General features: G+C 43.9%; 1 protein-coding gene across 7 annotated transcripts in view; it reads left to right on the plus strand.

The window, feature by feature from the left end:
- Positions 1-19,785, plus strand: part of AUTS2 (activator of transcription and developmental regulator AUTS2) — a 753,203-nt gene that overhangs the window by 334,879 nt on the left and 398,539 nt on the right. For all 7 annotated transcript variants that reach the window (XM_030472553.1, XM_030472557.1, XM_030472556.1 and 4 more), the window contains 2 exons: positions 9,629-9,730; positions 17,879-17,914. In XM_030472553.1, the coding sequence (XP_030328413.1) occupies positions 9,629-9,730; positions 17,879-17,914 (138 nt within the window). The remainder of the gene's footprint in view (positions 1-9,628; positions 9,731-17,878; positions 17,915-19,785) is intronic.

Below are 19,785 nucleotides of genomic sequence, written 5' to 3' on the forward strand. Positions count from 1 at the left end.
GTATTCGCAGAGTGCTTCAGTGCTGCTCAGGTTTTTCGACCTGGCCTGTTTGCTTTTTGTTCTGTCATGTGATTCCTTTTATCTTGTTACTGAAGTGTTCTTCCAGTAAGTTATACATTTCAAAGTCAACCAGAGGCCAAGCAGAGCCCCATGGGGTTGGATGTCAGGCATTCCGGGCTAAATGAGATGATACTTCTGTTCTCCTCTCCCCTTTCTGGACATTCTGGTTAAAGGTAGTGTTCGTCTCCGCTTTCCTACCTCACCTTTTCCATTCAAGAGAAACAAGAACTCTTCACAGCTCCAAGGCTGAGGTTGGGACAGAGTCCCTGAGACTACAGGCTGGACCCCCTGCCTATCATCACTGGGACAAGAGCTGGTAACAGGCTGACAGGAAGGATCTGGAAAGTCATTGTTGCCAGAGCTCTGAAATCTCACACAGAACATCGAGGTCAACTGCCAGGTTGGTTCTCCGTTTCTGAAATGAGCAAGCCTAATTGGAACCATAAAAACCAGTCCCTGGTGGAAAATGTTGCAGCATTTTCAAACTTAAAACAGGGGAGATTCAGGTTACGTATAAGGAAGAAATTTCTACTGTGAGGGTGCTGAGGCGCTGGCACAGGGTGCCCAGAGAAGCTGTGGCTGCCCCATCCCTGGCAGTGTTCAAGGCCAGGTTGGACACAGGGGCTTGGAGCAACCTGCTCTAGTGGAAGGTGTCCCTGCCCGTGGCAGGGGGTTGGAACTGGGTGAGCTTTAAGGTCCCTTCCAACCCAAACCAGTCTGTGGTTCTACAATTCTAAATATGCATATGCTGCTCCTTGTAGGGTATTCCAGAGCTTGGAGGGGATAGGCAGCTGTATTAAAAGATTATGTCTGTGCCCATAGAACTTAAAATCTGATTTTGGGATATACAAAGCAGAAGCAAGAAGTATAGATAGTGTAGATAGGCATCACTTGGCTGAACAACATACGGGACACGTGCCGTATCTGGCTCAGGATGTGAATGCATGTGTATCCATGCAGACAGGAGTGGTACACTGGTACAGGGCAGGACAAAGCACTACAGCAGCTGTGCTTCAGAGGTGGTACAAAGGCAGTTTCCCTGACACAGAGCCCAGGGAGAGCCCTGGAGAGCCCAGGGTGGGATAGAAACAAGCTCAGCAGCGGGACTGAGTAAATACTGGGAGGAGCAGATCGATTCCAGCCCATTGCCACCGAGCAGACCAGCCAGGCCCTTGCTTTTCATCCTTCTCTGCTGCGCGAGTGTGCTGTGGGAGCTGCTTGGGAAGATTGATTGGTACAATGGAGTGCTTTGCAAGGTGTAATTTTACAGGCCGTATTTCTCAGTGTGCAGCCATCAAAATGCAAAGGGTCAGAAGCAGCCTATATTTTCTTGCAATTCAGTTTTTAAAGTGTGCTGAAATACACTTCATTTGGTGCAATTGCCAACAGCTTGCTGCTTCATACTGCTCTTGACAGGAGCTGGGGAACAGAGCAAGTCTGTTACACTTTGTATGTTGTATAATGTATGTATGATTCTGGGGTGTGATGAGTTTATGCCAAATTTGTCTTTGATTTCTGTATAAACAGCACAGAAAAAAATGATGGTTTGCATTCTCTGTGTGACTTGGATAAAATAGAGCTACAGAGCTACTTCAGAATACCTTCTTGTGTGCTATAGAGCTCAGGTTGCCCAAGCACATCATGAAGGAGAAGAGGATCTGGAGATAAATGCCCATTCTCTTTATCTACCACCCCTGCTTTGGCAAGGATGCTACTTATTCTTAGCCTGTGTTGCTTCTGCTGTTGCTACTGTGAGCAGAACACAGTCACTTGGTGTTGCTGTAATAACAGTGCTAAGTAGCCAAATGCTCCCCAGGAGCAGAGGGGTGTAGCTCCATTTCCATCAGTAGGATCCCCCCATTTAAGGCAGTAGAAGATGAGTTCCTCTGCTCCAGTGTGTTGAGCCAGTGCAGCAGTAGCCTCTGCATCACCTCAAAGGCAGCAGGAAATGATGGTGCTTTGGAATAAGTTAAAGACACCCTTGGTCTGTATCATAGAGCTAATTAGTAACTGTTTATAGGTATTTGTTCAAGTTCTGTTAGATTTAGGTTTTTGTTTGTGAACAGGAAAGATATACATGGGTGTTCATTCTTGTTTTCCATAAGAAGAATTTGTGAACAGGCAAATTACTTTTTCATCTCACAGTAGAAGCAGGAAGGAAAGAAAATCTACTCTCTGTAGGACTACTTCTCCTTTACCACACAGGAATGCAAAATAAAGCTCCACGTCCTGGCAGGGATTTCATAGAATCCCAGGCTGGTTTGGGTTGGAAGGGACCTTAAAGCTCATCCAGTTCCAACCCCCTGCCCTGTGCAGGGACACCTTCCACTAGAGCAGGGTGCTCCAAGCCCCTGTGTCCAACCTGGCCTAGTATTTGTCCAACTTTTGTCAGTAGCATGAGAGATTTAAATGAAAGTTGTTAAATGATGGCTGTTAATCATGACTTAAACCGCAAGTAACAAGCCTTGATTTACATAGTGCTTGGTTTCTTTCTTGCTCTGCAGTTCTCCCATTTGTTTCCATACAGCCAGATTTGTTCACAATCATTGATAAAATATGTTTCTCTGCAATCAGATATTCAGTCCTACATGAAATCTGCTGTTGCTCTTTTCTGACTAATGGAAGATGCTTCATGTCTGTGTTTGCTCGGGTAGGGCAGGGACCAGCTCCTTGGGCTGTGTTTGTGCAGCACTTACCAGGGGGTTGTTGCTGCTGGGCCTGTGGCTCTGTGTACCGCAGCAGCACAGGCAGGGCTGTAGTTCACTGTGGTTGTGACGTTTGTGTGTGAAAGCTGAGCCAACCAGAAGAGTTAAAGATGTTTTCTTAGTTATTCTAGATATATTTTAATCGGCAGCACCCTCTAACTGAACAGTGTTTAACTCCTCACCCTTTAACTGATGTTACACTGCTGATTTCTATACTTAGTTGTTCTGTTGTTCAAGATCACTTATGGTTCAAAATGAATTGTCGTATTTAAAAATAAAATTTAACAGATCTTAAGGGGAACTTTATTTCATGTAAGTGCAAATGATGCTGTAGTACAGGCTTTAATTTGCTGATGATTTTCCCACCCTAGTCGTTGGGGGTTAGTGGGAACTGCACTTAACTTTGTGGCTTTAAGAGCATGTCTTGAGAGTGCTGAGGCGCTGGCACAGGGTGCCCAGAGAAGCTGTGGCTGCCCCATCCCTGGCAGTGTTCAAGGCCAGGTTGGACACAGGGGCTTGGAGCAACCTGCTCTAGTGGAAGGTGTCCCTGCCCGTGGCAGGGGGTTGGAACTGGATGAGCTTTAATATGCCTTCTAACCCAAACCAGTCTGGGATTCCATGATTCATAATAAAAGATAAATGGTAAAACCAGTCGAGGACTCAGTCGGGTCAGTGCCCCAGCTGGTGCTGGACATGCTCCTAGTGCTGAACTGCGTATTAACTTCAGAGGCATCTGATGTTAAAGAGGCTTCAGTGGTCCATCTCTTGCCTGTCCCCCCACCTCACAGCAGCATATGGTGGTGCCACCAACCTGGCTCCCTCCCCAGACCATCACTGCGAGCTGTGAGGGTGCCGAGCCCTGGAGAAACTGTGAAGGATTCATGTCAAATCACACTGAGGTAGTCCAGTGTGTTAACCAGGATCACACTGGGTTCAGCCAGGCTTTCTCTTTTTTCACAGCCTGAACTGGCCTTTGGGCAGCTGGAGCAGGCTGCAGTCATCAGTGACTGCCTGATCTGCTGGTGCTTCTGCCTAAATCCATGTGTACAGCTTTTGGGAAGAGTGTGTGACTGCCAGTAGTGACAGAAATTCAGATCCTCAAAGCCTGGCTTGAGTCTGAGCTGCTGGGAAAAGCTCAGAGAGCAAGCGGAGGCAAGCTCTGTGTATATGAAGGAGCAGATGGAAATGTCTGTACCATGTGTGGCTGTCACCCTGGTCAGGACAAACTGCTGCCCTGGGTTTGGTATTGGGCTGTACCTGTTCAGGCTCTCTGGAGTCAGGAAGCATTGCTAATGGCATGTGCATGAGCTGCTCACCAGCTGATCTGAGCTAGAGAACATATTTCCCCAGGTAGGAGCTGGATCCGAAGTGTTTTGGACTGTCTTGCCCTTGCAAAAGCTGTATAAATAAAGAAGGAGAAGCAGGAAGTGAAAGCTGAAAATTCTCCTCCCCATCAGCAGGGTTATGCTATCCTTGGAGAGCAGGAGTCCCCTTCTTCTAGGACTCTGGGACAGGCTGAGCTTGCTGGCTGCGCTAGCACAGGGAGAAGTGTTAGTATTCATAACTTTAAAGTATAATGTAGTGAAATTATCCTTTAATTCCATATGGTGCGGAAACTCAGGCGCCTCGAAACTATACCATAGATTTGCTGCTGCCAAATGGTATGGGGTTTAAATTAAAATACATTAAAAAAAGATTAAAAAAAAAAAAAGATCTCAGCAGAGCCACATTAGGGTGGTTTTGACATGATGTATAAGCTCTGTGAAAAAAGCTTTTGCTAAATTCTCACTAGGTTTATTTATTTTGCTTTCTGTTACATGCTAACCAGGCACCTCTGCTATGGAATTAGCTAAAGTGGCTTAGGGATCCTGCAAAGCCAACTGCGGTCCTGAGAGGATGATGCTCCCTGTAGCCTGGGGCTCAGCTGCCCTTTCATCCTGCCTCACACCTCTTAACGCGTTCAGCTATCTCTGCCCTTCATTCTTGTCCTTCCTGAGACAAAAGGCAACAGCCATGTTGTTACGGGTTATCCTTAGGAGTGTTTTATGGCTTATGTCCCTCTGTCCTTTCATTTCACAGAGATGTCTGACTGATGTAGTAGTTATAGCACTATTCCTTTAGCTTTGTCCTACTCCTAAGCCTGTATATTTAGGTCTACTTTCCCCTTTAACTGCGAATGGCAGAAGGAAGCACAGCAGAGCTGGACATGCTGAATATTCAGTGCACTTGTGCTGTCACAAAATAGGGCTGAGGATTTCCCTGGGGCAAAAATAATTCCATTAGATTTCAAGTCACCTGAAAATCTCTCCATGCCCTGATAGAAGAGTTACTGTTACTGCTACCCATTACAGCAGTTTCATGTTGATGCTTTCACATCTATTTTGGTACATTCATAATCCTGGCAGTTTCTGGCCAGCTTCTTTGTGACCTTGAGGCCTGAGTTAGCCTTTCTCTCTTTTTTTTTGTCCTCAAATGATCACTCTTAGTGTTGGCATATCTTGTGCCTTTCCTCCTCCCCTCCCTCAGTAACCCTCTCACTTTGTGTGCCTCATGGCAGTTCCCAGCTCTGCATCTATCCTGCATTACTCTGCAGGGCAGCACAGTGACGTGACTCAAGTTCTTTGGGTTTATGAGCAGCAAGTGCTCTTCTCCATCCCACAGTGTGGTGAGTTACCTTGGCCAAGGGCTGAACTCCCACCCAGCTGCTCTCTCATGCTCCTCCACCTTCTTTCTCCTGCTCCAGCATGGGTCCTTCCCATGGAGGATTCCTTGAGGAAAAATCTCCTCCAGCATGAGCTCTCCAGGGTACATGGCTTCTTCAGGGAATGTCACAGGCTTCTTCCGACTCATGTCTGTGCAAAAGGGAAGGATGAAAACCAGGTCAGTGCAGGGGGGGGAGGGTTCAGGGCTTCGCCAGTGGAGCCTCCTGACCATTAGAAAACGTTGTTTCTATCACAACAGCCCCCAGAGCAGTGAGTGGGATTATCAGGGCCCATAGCATGCAGTGTGCTCTGCAGTCATTCACTGGGAAACTGTCCCTGCTTAAAAACCCCTCTAAATAGGTGAGTTTTGGAGAGCAGGGAAGACCTATCATTCCTTAGAGCAGCCTTCCAATACCTAAAGGGGGTCTACAAAAATCTGGAAAGGGACTTTTCACAGGGTCTGTAGGGACAGGACAAGGGGAATGGCTTTAACCTGACAGAGGGGAGACTGAGATGAGCTCTTAGGCAGCAGTTCTTCCCTGTGAGGGTGCTGAGGCGCTGGCACAGGGTGCCCAGAGAAGCTGTGGCTGCCCCATCCCTGGCAGTGTTCAAGGCCAGGTTGGACACAGGGGCTTGGAGCAACCTGCTCTAGTGGAAGGTGTCCCTGCCCATGGCAGGGGGTTGGAACTGGATGAGCTTTAAGGTCCCTTCCAACCTAAACCAGTCTGGGGTTCTGTGATGCTCTTTTCGGGGAGGGAATCTGGTTTTGTGAAGAATCAGAAATAAAACCCATTACTGAGTCCCAGCGCTTCAGCCAGCAGCCCTCCTTCCAGATCTTTTTTCTTCCCTTTTCCTTTCTCAGTTCTAACAGAAGTGTAGTTATCTAGTTACCCAATTCTGCTTGACTTCCAGTATCCTCCAATAGATTTAAAGGCATCACGAAATAATAGGTTCTGTAGAGCAATAAAAGATTTCCAGAAATACAATATGATGGTGCTAAGCATGACCAAAACCACTTACAGTGCTTTGGAGACATGGATGTGCACCAGGGTCCTGTCCCCAGGCTGTTTGGCCTGGGCAAACAGGCTCAAATTGGTGATTACCACTTGTTTTGCTCATACCCCATCTCATACTCAGGGAATCCTTGAGGCTGTGCAAGTTCATTGTGAGTCAGCAGCATTCTGTGTTTTTAGGGTTTTGTGCTTTCAAACTAGAAAACATCTGCGTTTGCTCGTTGTGAGACCCTTTAGATGGATCCCTTCGTGGATAAATTACTCCCACTGTACAGTGAAAGCGTGGAGTCAAATGGGCTCTTTGCAAACCCCTCTTTGTTCCTCGCTCAGTGTAAATTAGAAGAGTAATGACTGTCTTGGTAAGAGAAGGTCCTTGGTGAGACACTTGAGTAGACATCATGGGAATTTCATGCTGGCTTTGGTCTCCCTGAAAGGAATGATACAGGAACAAGAGTTGTCAGTGGTGCACTTTGAAGGGGAAGCTGGTTTTAGGGTTCCCATATACCCCAGAGTAATGCCCAAATGTATGCACTGTAACTAAAGATCCAGTCTTTCACTTGCAGACCTTTTTTAGCAGCACTATGTTATTTCAACATCATTCTAATTTTAAGTGGTCGAATCTGTGCGAGTAGATCGAAGTGAACCATTTTCTATTCCCATTAAGTGTTCTCATGTGTATTTGTGTGTAACTTTAGGTTCTTAAAAGAAGACAATGGGCACATTTCCATGCTTCATTTTTTAATTTAACACAGATTGATGGGGTTTGGAATCAAATGTAAACCCTCAACACTTTGGCACATGGAGAAACTCAGCTTGGAAAAAAAGAAAGGAAAATATGGAGAGCTTATAAATCTAAACTTGGACTTACTTCTGAGTTTGCTGTCTAGTCTGTGCAGTTCACTTTGTTCCTACAGAGTTTCAGGCTCAGATATCTTGGTCATATTCTCTTATTCCTTGTAAATTGTGTCTAGAAAAATGACACCTGCTGGGTTTTTCTTCTCCTCTCTGTACATAGCTGGAATTCACAATGTAGAAGAAGTACCAAAATGAGCCATTATGATGAGTTAGCAAATAACTGCTGTGTGAAAATTATGCACAAAATAAATTGAGGTTCTAAAAATAGGAGACTGGAAACAATTCTTCAGGCCCTGGTTAGAAGAAGAGTTTTTCCATCATGGGGCGGATGTTGACAAAAGACTGAGTCAGGGCAACTTGATCCATTTTCCTTTGGGTGGTTAAATTTTAAACCCAGGACCATAAAATTACAGTACACAGTGGTCCTAGATAAGATTAGTGAGTTATAGATGAAGTGCAAGACTTCTTGAATTCGTTATTCTCCCCTCTGCCTCCAAAAGCTGCTACCTCGATCTATTAGATCTGACTGATAGACCATTCCATTTGAGATAAAAATCTTTTTACTTGAGATTTTCTGGCTGAGCTGTGGAATATTTAGTTTATTTATTAAATTGTAAGTGTTTGACAAATAGCTCCACTTCTTACATTACATTTTCTCCGAGCTGAGAGCTCACCGGTGTCATTTTTTGCTGTTGTGCTCGTGCATTGCAACTCAGTTATGTGCCTGAGCCTTTAGCTTTATGTATATTCTCCTTTCTCTCTTTTGACTGATAGGGAGCACCCAAAGGTGCACACACATACCAGACTTGCAGACGTGATTTACTCTTGCAGCAGTAGGGAGGAACTGATGCTGACCATTTGGGTGAGGATGCTTCGTGCACCCCGTTAGTGAACCTGGGGGAGAGCAGCCGTGTGTAGGGGTGGGAATGTGTACCTGGGAAGTAGAGCAGAAGTGCATGTCTTGTTTGTGTGCACCTATCAAAGAGAATGTGTGTGAATTTTCATGTGTGTATGTACAGCGTGTTCCAGGAGAACTAAAAAGGAAATGAGATAGAAGAAAAGGGGAAAGAGGTTGGTGGAGGGAGTTCAAGGAGAAGAAACGTTTTGTCTCTGGTCATGAAATGAAGATGATTGGGATTATCTATTCCCGTACAGTCTGAATAGGAACTACTATGAGTATATTAATAATTAGAATAAGTTAGGAGTTTGGTGTTTGTTATGTGAATATTGGTAAGTGTAGTAGGTGTCTCATAAAATACTTCACTAGGTACATCACTGCGTATTTTCCCTGTGTTTACATCTGCTGCTAGTACTTACGTATGTGATTTTAAATCTGAATTTCTTAAATTGACTTTTGCCAGTATTAACCTGAAGAGTAGCCAGTCTTTGCAGGAAGTTAGCTCAAACAAAGCATCAACAAGGCTGAAACAATGTTTTAATACATTCAAGCAGAATACGGGGAAAGATACATTAAAACAAATATATACATTTTCGGTGTTGCCATAGATGTAGTTCATACCTTCCTTTGCTGTATGTATGTATATGTGCTTGTGGACATGTGTGTAATGTGTGGGTATGGTAAATGCTCATCATGCTGCTGTTGTAACATGTTGACTAGCACAGTCCATGGTGTAAGACAAAGCAGACGTGTGCTCAATTGTATTGAAAATCCAGTTTGAAATTTTTTGTGTGTTTTATTTCTTACAACACCAGTAAAGTTCATTAAGGCTGGTTTGAAAGGCAGACCCAGTCTGATGCCTATTAAGTAGATCATGTTGGCTTATGAACATTGAGGTTAGTCAAGAATTTTTAATAGTACTGGGCAATGTTGTTAGTTGCTGGTGCAGCAGAAGGCCTCTCTGGAGTGATGGCTGCTCCATCCCTGGCAGAGTTTCATTGATCTGAGATCCTCAGAACTCTCATGGTGTAACGAAGGAGGGATTGATTCTGTGCGTGATGTGATGGTAACTGTAAAATCTGCATCTATGGCATAAATAGCTTGAGAAGTCTAAAAGTTCCCGAAATGAAGATCTTAAACTGTGATTTCCTTGGGATGTGAATGTTCTCTCCCTCTGGCTGCAGGGTCTCTGCACCTGAGCTTGCTTTGCTCTCTGCATTTGTAGTCTCACCAAGATGCTGCCTTGACACCAAGGCTGTGCCGTGCCAGTGCCAAAGCCACGTAAACACTGCTTCGTGCAGATGTGGGGCTGGGCTACAGAAGAGCAGTGGACAGGGGGCCTTAACCTGAACCAAACTAAACTCTTGCTGTTTTGGTTTTTTCTCATGCCTGCAGCTCAAGCCAGGACAGAACAGTTGCCGAGACAGCGACAGTGAAAGCGCCAGCGGGGAATCGAAAGGTTTCCATCGAAGCAGCTCTCGGGAAAGACTCAGTGATGTAAGTAAAACTCCTGCAGCCAAATACTGTTCAACCCCTGGTGTAGTTTTCTAAGGGGGGTAAGTTGTAACAGGAGTTAATTGCTGGGATGGTTTGTTGCTAAAATCCCCTTCCCTTTGGGGGGTTGGGAGAGGAAGAGGTAACTTAGATCTGCTGCCCCAGTTGGGTAAACTTCTTAGAGTTTGGTACAATGTCTGTCTGTGTGAAAACACTCATTCATTTTGCAATAGTTGAAGGCCATTTAATGAAGTTAAAATGTTCTGCGTAGTTTAGAAGTGAGATGGCCTCTCTTTACCCCAAGTGGGGAAGGAAAAGAATGTATTTCTTTGGGCTAAATACTGTCTTTATGAAAAGTATTAGAGTGTCTGGAGACTCAGCTAATTTGTATGTAATGAATTGATATAACATGGCCAACAATAGCATAAGCTCTGCCCTTACTGCTCTACCTAAACTGCTGTGGAAGGTTCTAAGATGGCAGCTCTGTGGAGAATGTTTCTCTCCCTTGAAGAATGCTGGCCATTGACTGAATGACACGCCAGAGTTATTCTGACATATGAATGACTACAGAAATCTTTTTGTTGCTGCAATTAGATTATTATTTATTACGTGTACCATCACAATCCTTGAGTGTTTTATTCATGGCTCTGGGTCCTCTGTGCTACATGCTGTACAACACAGAATATAAAGACAGCCCTGTCCCAAAAGAGTATCTAAATTGGGGATTTTGTAGGTCAGATCCTTTGCTGGGAAAAGCATGGATAGCTACATCAGTCAGACCAATTTGTATCAGCCAGCAATCTGGCCCTACATTTAACTAACCCACATTTTGGAAATGGGGATTTTATCGATAGCATGTCCATGTAGATTTGGATGACGGATACCAGATGGTGTCCTCTACAGGCCAATCCAATAAAACTGAATTGAGCAGACATTACAAGAAATACCTTTGTAAAGGATACATTTTGTTGTGCAAATTCAGGGCCTGAGGCACACAGCTAGCAGGTTTTGCTGAGTTGTGCATATCACTGGCACAGCCGCCTGAGTTTTGGTTTTAATTTCCTGTGAAGGTGTGAATCTGTAGCACTCTCTTTCCTCATCCCTTTGTCACACCAGTTTAGAGGTCCATTCCTTCACCAGAGCCAACCTTTATGGGTACAGCCAAGTAGATACTAGAGAACCTGCCCTTTATAGCAGTCAGGTACCTTTGGAAGAGGAGAATGAAACCAAATGAGATGGTCAGTAAATGCTCTGTGCAGGTAGCAGTGGGTGGCAGCTGACCGTCAGCCTGTCACTGTTGCCATCCTAGCTTGCTCTGAGCCCTGTGGCAGCTGAGAAGCCACTGTAGTGAACAATTACACAGCACCTTCCAGCAAAACATTTCACAGCTTCTTACGAACATGGTTTTAATTTAGCCTTGTCACTCCCTTGCCATGTACTGAGTGGAGAGCTCCGAGGCTTATTTGAGCTTCCCAGCAGCTCGTAGCATTGCACTGCCAGACCTAGCAGTGAGAGCAGAGTCCTGATTCTCCTTCCACTGATCAAATAGAGTTTTTCCTCTGATGTTTTTACAGTACTTTCCCTTTGTCTTGGCACTGTGGCAAATTAAAAGGAAGGGGAGAACAAATACAACTTCCCTTGTGCACCCAAGAGAGGACGCAGGGATTCACAGGTTGCTCAAAAGGAACGTTATGTAAATATATGTGAAAATGTATATTTTAAAGTGTTATACATAATTCACCTTTTACTTAATAAGTAAAGTTCTTTTACGCTTTGATAATTCGTTGCAGTGCAAGCGTGTCTCTCTGGTCTGGAGTTGCCAGTTCACTTGCGATTTGAAACCCAGGCACGAGAGAACTCTCATCTTGCCCGAGTGTGTTGTGGCTTCTCCCAGACTCTTTGTTAGGAAAAGTGAACACCATTCTGCAGTTCTCTCCCTGCCAAAGGCAAACAGCCCATGCCTTTAAATGACAGGGCCTTAAGTGGAGGTGATCCTTCCGCTGCCAGCTATGGGTGAGCCTGCCTTGAACTGTCCTCTTAGGCACAAAGATACATCAAGAGCTTAATAAGATGATTTTAAAGGAGTTGTCTAATGATACCTACCAAATACTGTCCAAAAAAAACTACAGACCAAAGAGTAAGTATTCTCTGAAGATCCTTTTCTGTTTTAACATCTATTTTCTCAGAAAAAATGTGCAAAAAGTTGTTACTCAACAGAAGATAGAACAAAACTGTGAAATATTGCAGGCAGGTTAACCCTGAGGTCAGTAAGAAATTTTGGACGTGAAATATAATGGGTCCTCACTAATGCAGCCCGACAGCATTGTAAGATGAAGCATGGCTACTGCATGGAAATCTGTATAATGAATGGAGTGCATGTACTCTAGGTGGATGATCAATTTTCACATCCCTAGTTGTAAGCTAGCTGTTGAAACAGAAATGTTAGCTTCCCAAGCTTTAATGCGGAGCCTAAGTGATAGCTTAGTGACAGATGCAGAATGAGTGAGATAGTATAATGAATATCCAGTTGCAAACTGACATGTCAGTGGCTTCATTCCCTCTCCTGACAGATATCTTTCAACTGTGCATATTGTAAATGTACCTACAGTCTTTGGGCAGTGCAGATTGATGCAAAGCGTGTTTACAAGGGGTGACTCCTTTCTAGGCTAATGAGATCCAAGCAGGTAATTTGCAGCATGTGCAAGAGAGGTGGTCAAAAATGAAAAGAAGATAATTCAATGAAAAGACCATGTTAAACAGGAGTCTTTTCTCATAATGAAGCTTGAAATAGCATCATATAGTAGGGAGAAGAATATCCGATGTTCTTGTCAGATGCAATGCAGTGAGACTGATTCCCATCAACTCCTTCTTTGTCCTCATCTTGCACATGTGGACACAGAGGCACACACCCCTCTGTGAGAGAACATAATTAGCAGAGAACTTGACCTCTGCTAGATTAGGGATAATGATTGCTCGAGTGCTCCATTGCAAGCGTTTGGCAGTGCCCTAACACATCTCCCCCTTTGAATTTCATAAACCCATCTCTCTGCCTTTCTCCCCGATATAGTATTTTTTGGAATGACAACTTGTTTTTTCCTTTATGGACAGAGGTAGCTCCAGGGGCCTAAAAGAGAAATTGGAAAGCTGCTCCTCCTTTATATATAGGGTGCTGTAGTCAGTTTAATCTCATCAAAATCTTGCCAGTAGTAGAATTCATTTTGCTGAGATTTTGCTCGGAGACAAGATGGCAGAGCTTTCTCTTCTCTTCAGCTTGGAGCTCACTCAACTTGTTTTCCTTATCTTTCTGTATGTATTTAGCTTTAATTGACTCTTCCCACTTTGGAATACAGGGGGTACTTTTTTAGCCATGTTTTACAAGGCAGCCAGGAGATGACTTGAGGAGAACGTGAGAATTACAGCTAACCTGGATGGTAAACGCACAGAGCGTTCAGCCACCCCTTTGCTATTCAAAGACAAATCAATCCCCCTGATTTCTTTGGTGCACGTTCCTGAATTCCTGATCTACCGCAGAACTGAAGCTCACACTCAGTAAAGTCATTGCTAGTGCCGTTAAAAATCCGATGACTGTGAAGTGAACCTTGCTCCTTGGTCTGGTAATGATGATGTAGTGACAGTGCAAGACTTCTCTAATGGGAAAGGGCTGAGGCGCTTCGGGCACCCCCAGCCCTGCCTGCTGCTGCTGGTGTTGGTTCTGGTGAGGCTTCCAGCAAGGGATGAATAGGAGAAGCCCCTCACGTGTGTGGGCAGCAGCACTGGTCTTCCAGAAGCGTTGCCTGCCTGGCCTCTGCTTGCTTCTACTGAACAAGGAACCACAAGCTGGCACCTTTCTGTCTGGAATATTGTTCCAGTTCTTAAATAGGGAGTGGGGCAGGAATCTTTTCCGTTTGTTAAAGATCTCATCTTGGGCTCTCATCAATGCTGACACGCTCTTTCATGAGGCCTTCTCTTTCCCCAGTGCTTTGTAGCTGTGTGCTCCTACTGCGTTGTGTACTCGGTGCTTGAGGATAGGTTCCAGTGAGGTAGCAGTGAGGAGTACGTCCTGCAGTGCCCTGCCCACCAGGTTTGCTGCTGTCTGAATCGGGAAGAAAGGTGTCTACACCCCCAGCAGTGTAATCCTGTGGGCAGCTCACAGCTTCGGCCTCAAACATGGGCTATTCCCAATTCACTGTCTCCCATTCCTCCCACCTATGTACCGAGCCCAAGGAAAGACAAATTGAAGAACGCTCTTCGGGTTATGTGCTCCGAAATCCTCAGTACTTTTCCTTCTCCAGAATATCCCCAGTAATCTTGGCTGTGCCTAAAGTGGAATAACACCAGCACAGCTCTGTGTGTGTTTTTGTCTGCGTGTGTGTGTGCCAGAAGCTGATCAGCTGCAGCGGCTGCTGCTTTGTGTGTGTGTACGCGAGGGTGTGTATGTGTGTGTTTGTGTGTCTAAGGTTGGGTGCTTAAATGCTTTGTTGCATTATGTTAATTCCTCGGCAGTGCAATCAAATTCATGTCGTAATTAAAGCTGTCAGTTGGAAGGCAAGCCAATCGCCACGAAAACACAGCATAACAAATGAAGTGAAATGATTCTGCATGTAGCTATACAATGCTTCGCCAGGCATGAAATTAAATAAGTAATTTGATGTTGACATCAGAAATTGAAATGATACCCACTGTTCCTTCATTCAGTCAGACCTGCATAAACAATAGCCAGAACAAATATGTACAACACAGGCTTTCTCCCCACCCAGCTCCCCAAGTAATGCACAATATATATGCAAAATGGGTAGAACTGTGCCTTCCAAGACCTCAAGGATGTAATTTTCTTTGGTACACAATAAACTAATGCTTACACGAGGTTTACTACGGTTTTGATCTTGGGCCAAAAGTTGTTCTCTTTAAGAAAGGAAGGAAAAAAAAGAAAAAAAATTTTCTTTTTTCCTTTTTTTTTTTTTTTTTTTACAAAAGCAGAAGGAAAATAACAAAACCAAAACCCTGTTAATTTTAAACAAGTGACTTGTGTTTTGCTGATGGGCACCTGATGCAGGCTTCTGCTGGTGGTTGTGTGAATATCAAATAGTGTATCTAATGTCGAATTGTGCAAAGGGAGAGTGAAACCATTACCTCTATTATAGGCACACTTTATATAAGAGATGTAGGACCACGACTCAGCATGGGCTTGTAAAGATGCTGCATACACAGTATCACTGTCAGCAGTTGGTACCAGGCTGGGCACGGGGTGGTAGGATCCTTTCGCTTTTGGGAGTTATCACAAAAGGTGAGAAGCTGTCTTCTTGCATAGCCCTCGCTTCAGCCTCTCTGCTCCGTCCACACACAGTTCACAGCACAGCTGACTTAGTCATCCATGCATGTGCAATGCAGTCTTTTGTACTCCAGTTCAAAAGAGTTTGCAAACCGTACGGTCCATATGCAGCATGCAATGTGTGCAGGGCTCTATTTCCATCCAGCAAACTCAAATTCCCTGGAAATGCACAGTTGTTTCTTTTCAGTGGAAGTCATTTGACTGCTGTGTTTCGACTGTCCTCCCATAGCCATTGCAGCATCGCTTTTGAAGGAATGGAAATATTCAGTGGGAAATATTTTGTTTGCTCATTCTTTCTTCTTCCTTTTTATGGTTGTGTTTTGATACTTGATCCTTCTAAAACTTGGAATAAAAAGCAGTCAAAAATTACACACAGATGCAGAATGCAAACTTTGGAGCTTTCAGCCTGGAAAGTAAGTTTGAGAAATAGGGAGTGAAAGAGTGGGACTTGGTTGGCATCCATCCATCGCTCAGACAAAAGCAGTTCTAATGATTGCACATGTTGTAATTCTGTGGGTAGATTTGTAGCTTAAATGAAAAGAATTTAAATGGCATGAAGCAGAAAGCAGAATGAGCGAAGTGAAAGGCAGAAGATAGGATGTTCTTGACCAGAAAAGTGAATGCATTAGATACTACACTGGAGGGTGCTGAAATGTGCTGTGCAGCAGGTATTGCAGAGCTGCAGTCTGTGCGCACAGTTGCTCACCAACTGTATGTGGCCCATGAAGGGGACCTTCTAGCTGGAAGCAGTAGCTGGGCTGTGTGATGAGGGGCGCTGTGGCAGTTCCCAGGTTATTCCCAGCTGTATGGTCATGGGGATGGAGAGGGAAGCAGAGCAGTTGGGCTGAGTCCAGGGGTCCTGTGTTCCCAAGTCTGCACTGCCCATTGCTCTGCATCACCCTGTGATTGCTGCAGAGGCGCTTTCAGGGACATCGTCACTGGGACCAGTTGGGTCTTGCTGTGGGTGATGGTGGCAGAGGGATCTTGAGGCCCCAGAGCAGCAAAAGTGGGGCCAGAAAGACTTGGGAATTCATTTATTTCTGTGGAGCTCCCCTTGCATGCTGGTGACCAAGTCTGTAGGCTGCAGATCTTGAGGCCTTCAGTAGCCTTCCAAAACCAAACAAGGTTTCACAAACCTTCCAAAGCTGTGGAGCAGTTTAGTTTGTCACAACAGCATTTGTTGCTTGCATGATATTTGGTCATGACTACCAAGGCGATTTCCTCTAAATAAGTCTCTAACTGCTAATGTCTTAAACCAGAAGGCTTTCCCCTATATGTGCATAACCTCTCCAAACCTCTCTTTTCAGTAGTGCTTTGGTGAACACACAGTAATATTCTGATTATTTGCAATAAATTTTGTTGTTAATTTTAAATTTCTTGGCACAATCTGTTTCTGCCATGCCAGAAAATAGATTTCATCTCTCAGGAAAAAGGTTCCGTAAGCCCGTCTTGCACTTATCATGCAAGTGCTGCACTCCACAATCAGAAATTAGAGAATTTGCTCTTAGGGTTCCTTGGAAAAGTGTCTTGGAACAGGAATGACTGTGATGCAGATTCTGCATGTTTCCAAGGGTTTGATCCACAGAAGCCCCTGTGCAGTTCCTGGTAATCACTGAGCTGTGTCATTAGTAGAAGTGAGGTTATGCTGAGGAACAGGAATTGAGCTAGAGGGATTAAGGACTGGTCATCTGGACAGCCCACTGCTTGCTAGAGAATTATCCTCTGATACTCGCTTCCTTGTCCATTGAGCAGCCTGGCTTGAGTGCTTCAGGTGGCAGGGCTGTAGTGCTGGGAACTGTTCACCCTTTAATGTAGCAGGCAGTGACCTGGATCAGGACCAGGGTGGTTAGGTCTCTCACCATGGCTCTAATAGAACCTGCTGTGTAATCCCCATTGCTTAGATGAAAAACTAATGAAACAGCCCCCTTTATCTCCTTAATTCCTGAGAATATAGGGGTTGTGATCGTGTCCCACTTAACCTGATTGTCATGATGCATTTTTTTAAGCATTAAACCTTTCAATTATTTTTCAGGGTGGTAATATTAGTTTTAATTATTTTTATAGGTTTGAGTTTTGACATCTGTTTCACTCTGTAGATATTGCTTGTTTGTCGTTTTCTTTTTAAACCCTTTGGTTTGTCAAACACCGTGGCCATCTGAATGGGAAACTGCAGTGACTGCCTTCTCCAGGCAGTGGTGCAGCGAGTGAAGCAGCTTCCCTGTGCCCACACGTTCTTTACATTTCAGACTACTAATTATGTTTACAAAATGTCTCATTTTAGGAAAGCGCTATGTGTGTACTAACCGAGGCCTTTCGGGAATAAATTGGCAAACAGGTCATACACTGCAAAAGTCATCCAAACCCACCGGGCTTTTTGTTTTGAAGTCAGTCTATGGTTTTTTTCCTTTCCCCCCTCCCGCCTGCCCCTTTGTGGCCACAAAGCTGAGTAGCTGGAGTCCAGGGCATTGAATGTCAGCATGTCAGGGAGGCTGGTTGATGAGTGTCTGTTTAGTCTCAGTGCAGGGCGAAATGCCATCATTAATTCATTACCCAGCTGCCTGTCAAATAAATTGGCAATTACGTCCACCGCAGAAGCTTGGAATTCAGTAAATAGCACGTTACCATCGCCGAGTCGTTGAGAGATGTAAAGGGAAAAATTAAGCAACACCATGTTTGTTTCAGTAGCAGATGACAAGGGGCAGCACATTGGTGCTGTGATGTAGTGATGAAAAGCTTGGAAAGGGCTGGTAATGAGCTATGTGGATTGGAACGTGTTAAAAACCATCACTGACTTTCCACTTTGTCTTTGTGTTTTATTGCAGAGCTCAGCTCCTTCCAGCTTGGGAACAGGCTACTTTGTAAGTGTATCTCAACTTTAACACATTGCCTCTGAACAGCATAACGTTACTCCTGAAACCAAAGTGCCTTATTATATGGAAACAGGAATAAATAACCAATCTCAGTCTGCTCGATAGGTTAACTTCTCTTTTTCTATTTCTTCCTCCACAAATGCGTTGTAAGTAATATTTCAGACATGGTGGTCAATGTTTTCGTGAACTAATCAGGTGTCATATTAATTGCTACATACATTCCAACAGTATTTAATTTGCACAATTACAGCAAGTAAAATGAACCATGGTCTTACCAGCTCTCTCATCTGAGATGGTAGGGTCTTAATTGTATCACGTACCAGTTCTTGTTGATGCACAGACTTTAAAAAGCATCTTTTGGCATTCTTGTCTCACCTCCTGTGTACCACAGTCCAGAGAACTTGACACAGTGATTTCCACATGTTGGTTCAGAGCCCCGTGTCTCATAGATCATTTGGGAAAACACAGCTTGTTTGTATTGTATTTATGCTAGATTTACATTTAATGTCATGAGAACAGGATCAGGCCCCAGCTGGTTTGATAATTGATCAGTCTTTTGTTATTTATTTGCATGCCTCTTTATTGATTTAAGAGTCTATATTCCTACCTTTCTATCTGTTTATTCCCACACTTATCAATATACATTTTACTTGCACAGATAAATTTGGGAGTAAAAACTGTTTTCCAGTCAATCCAATGCACTTTTTATTTTCCTCCCAGATTTGTATTTAAATTGCTCATACTCTCTTTCACTGGTAAACTATGTCATGTTCTCCAAGCACTTCTTTTCTGCCTTTGTAATATCTGTGGGAGAAATAGAGCATTATGTATGCCCAAAAACAGGTGGGTAAAACACAGTGAGACTTTTTCTATCGCATTGCTCTGTATGGTTAATAGTAGAATCAAAGTGTACTTCTATCTTTTCACCAAATGCTGGGAAAAAGAAAACTATACAGGATTTGATTACATGGTGGCAAAACTTTGTTGCTCTCTTCTCAGATTCCCAGAGAGTAATTTTCTTCATTAGTACATGGTGAAATTTGGTCTTTTTTTCATAGAGGTCTGTGATCCTATAAGGAAGTTATGGGATTAAACTGGGTACGTGCGACCTTACATATAAAGTGTAAAATGCAAGCACCAAAATTGCTTAATACCTGGAGAAATATCACGTCCTGCTGGATTTACATTGGGCTTCTGACAGATTGACTGTTCGTACTGGTGCCAGGGGTGAGGTCTGAAAAGGGCATTATCAGTTGACAAAGTTTTGTGGTACTTCTTCTAATTGTACCAAAGCCCAGATCTGTGTAAGGTAAGTTGTGAAACAGGAAAAAAATGGTTTCCTTTTTTCAGCACTTCCCCTGTTTTGTGTCATGGGTATTTTTAAGAGGGAGGGGATGAAGAGAAAAATAATATCAAATGACTCAACGTTTATTTTGCGTTAAGACTAAACCTTGAATGTCTTTCCATGGTTCAGAACAAATTGCTTTGCTTTCTCTGGGCACTTAAAATTCAAATCATATGAACATATACAGACATGCTCTGGAACGGGACAAATATAATCTGGGATGGAAAGCTTAAACATATCTAAATAAGCCTTGTTCTCCTTATAGCGAGAGCTGAATATGCATGGTTTAAGAACAATGTTCAGCTTCATCTTTAGGAAGTAGAGGTAGCAGAAGAAAAGCCATCTGCTGTTCCCTTGCACCATACTGTCTGTGGGTTGGTCCAGTAAAGTGAAAATCTGGAAGGTGTCAACATCCCCTATGCTCCAGCAAAAAGCTTGAAAGTTTCCAGTTCTCCCGAGTTAGGGATTTAGTAACAAGAAGAAGCTTGACATCTTCTAGTGCCAATGTATTGGC

The sequence above is a fragment of the Strigops habroptila genome (genome assembly GCF_004027225.2).
Source record: "Strigops habroptila isolate Jane chromosome 13 unlocalized genomic scaffold, bStrHab1.2.pri S16, whole genome shotgun sequence".
NCBI classification, from domain to species: domain Eukaryota; kingdom Metazoa; phylum Chordata; class Aves; order Psittaciformes; family Psittacidae; genus Strigops; species Strigops habroptila.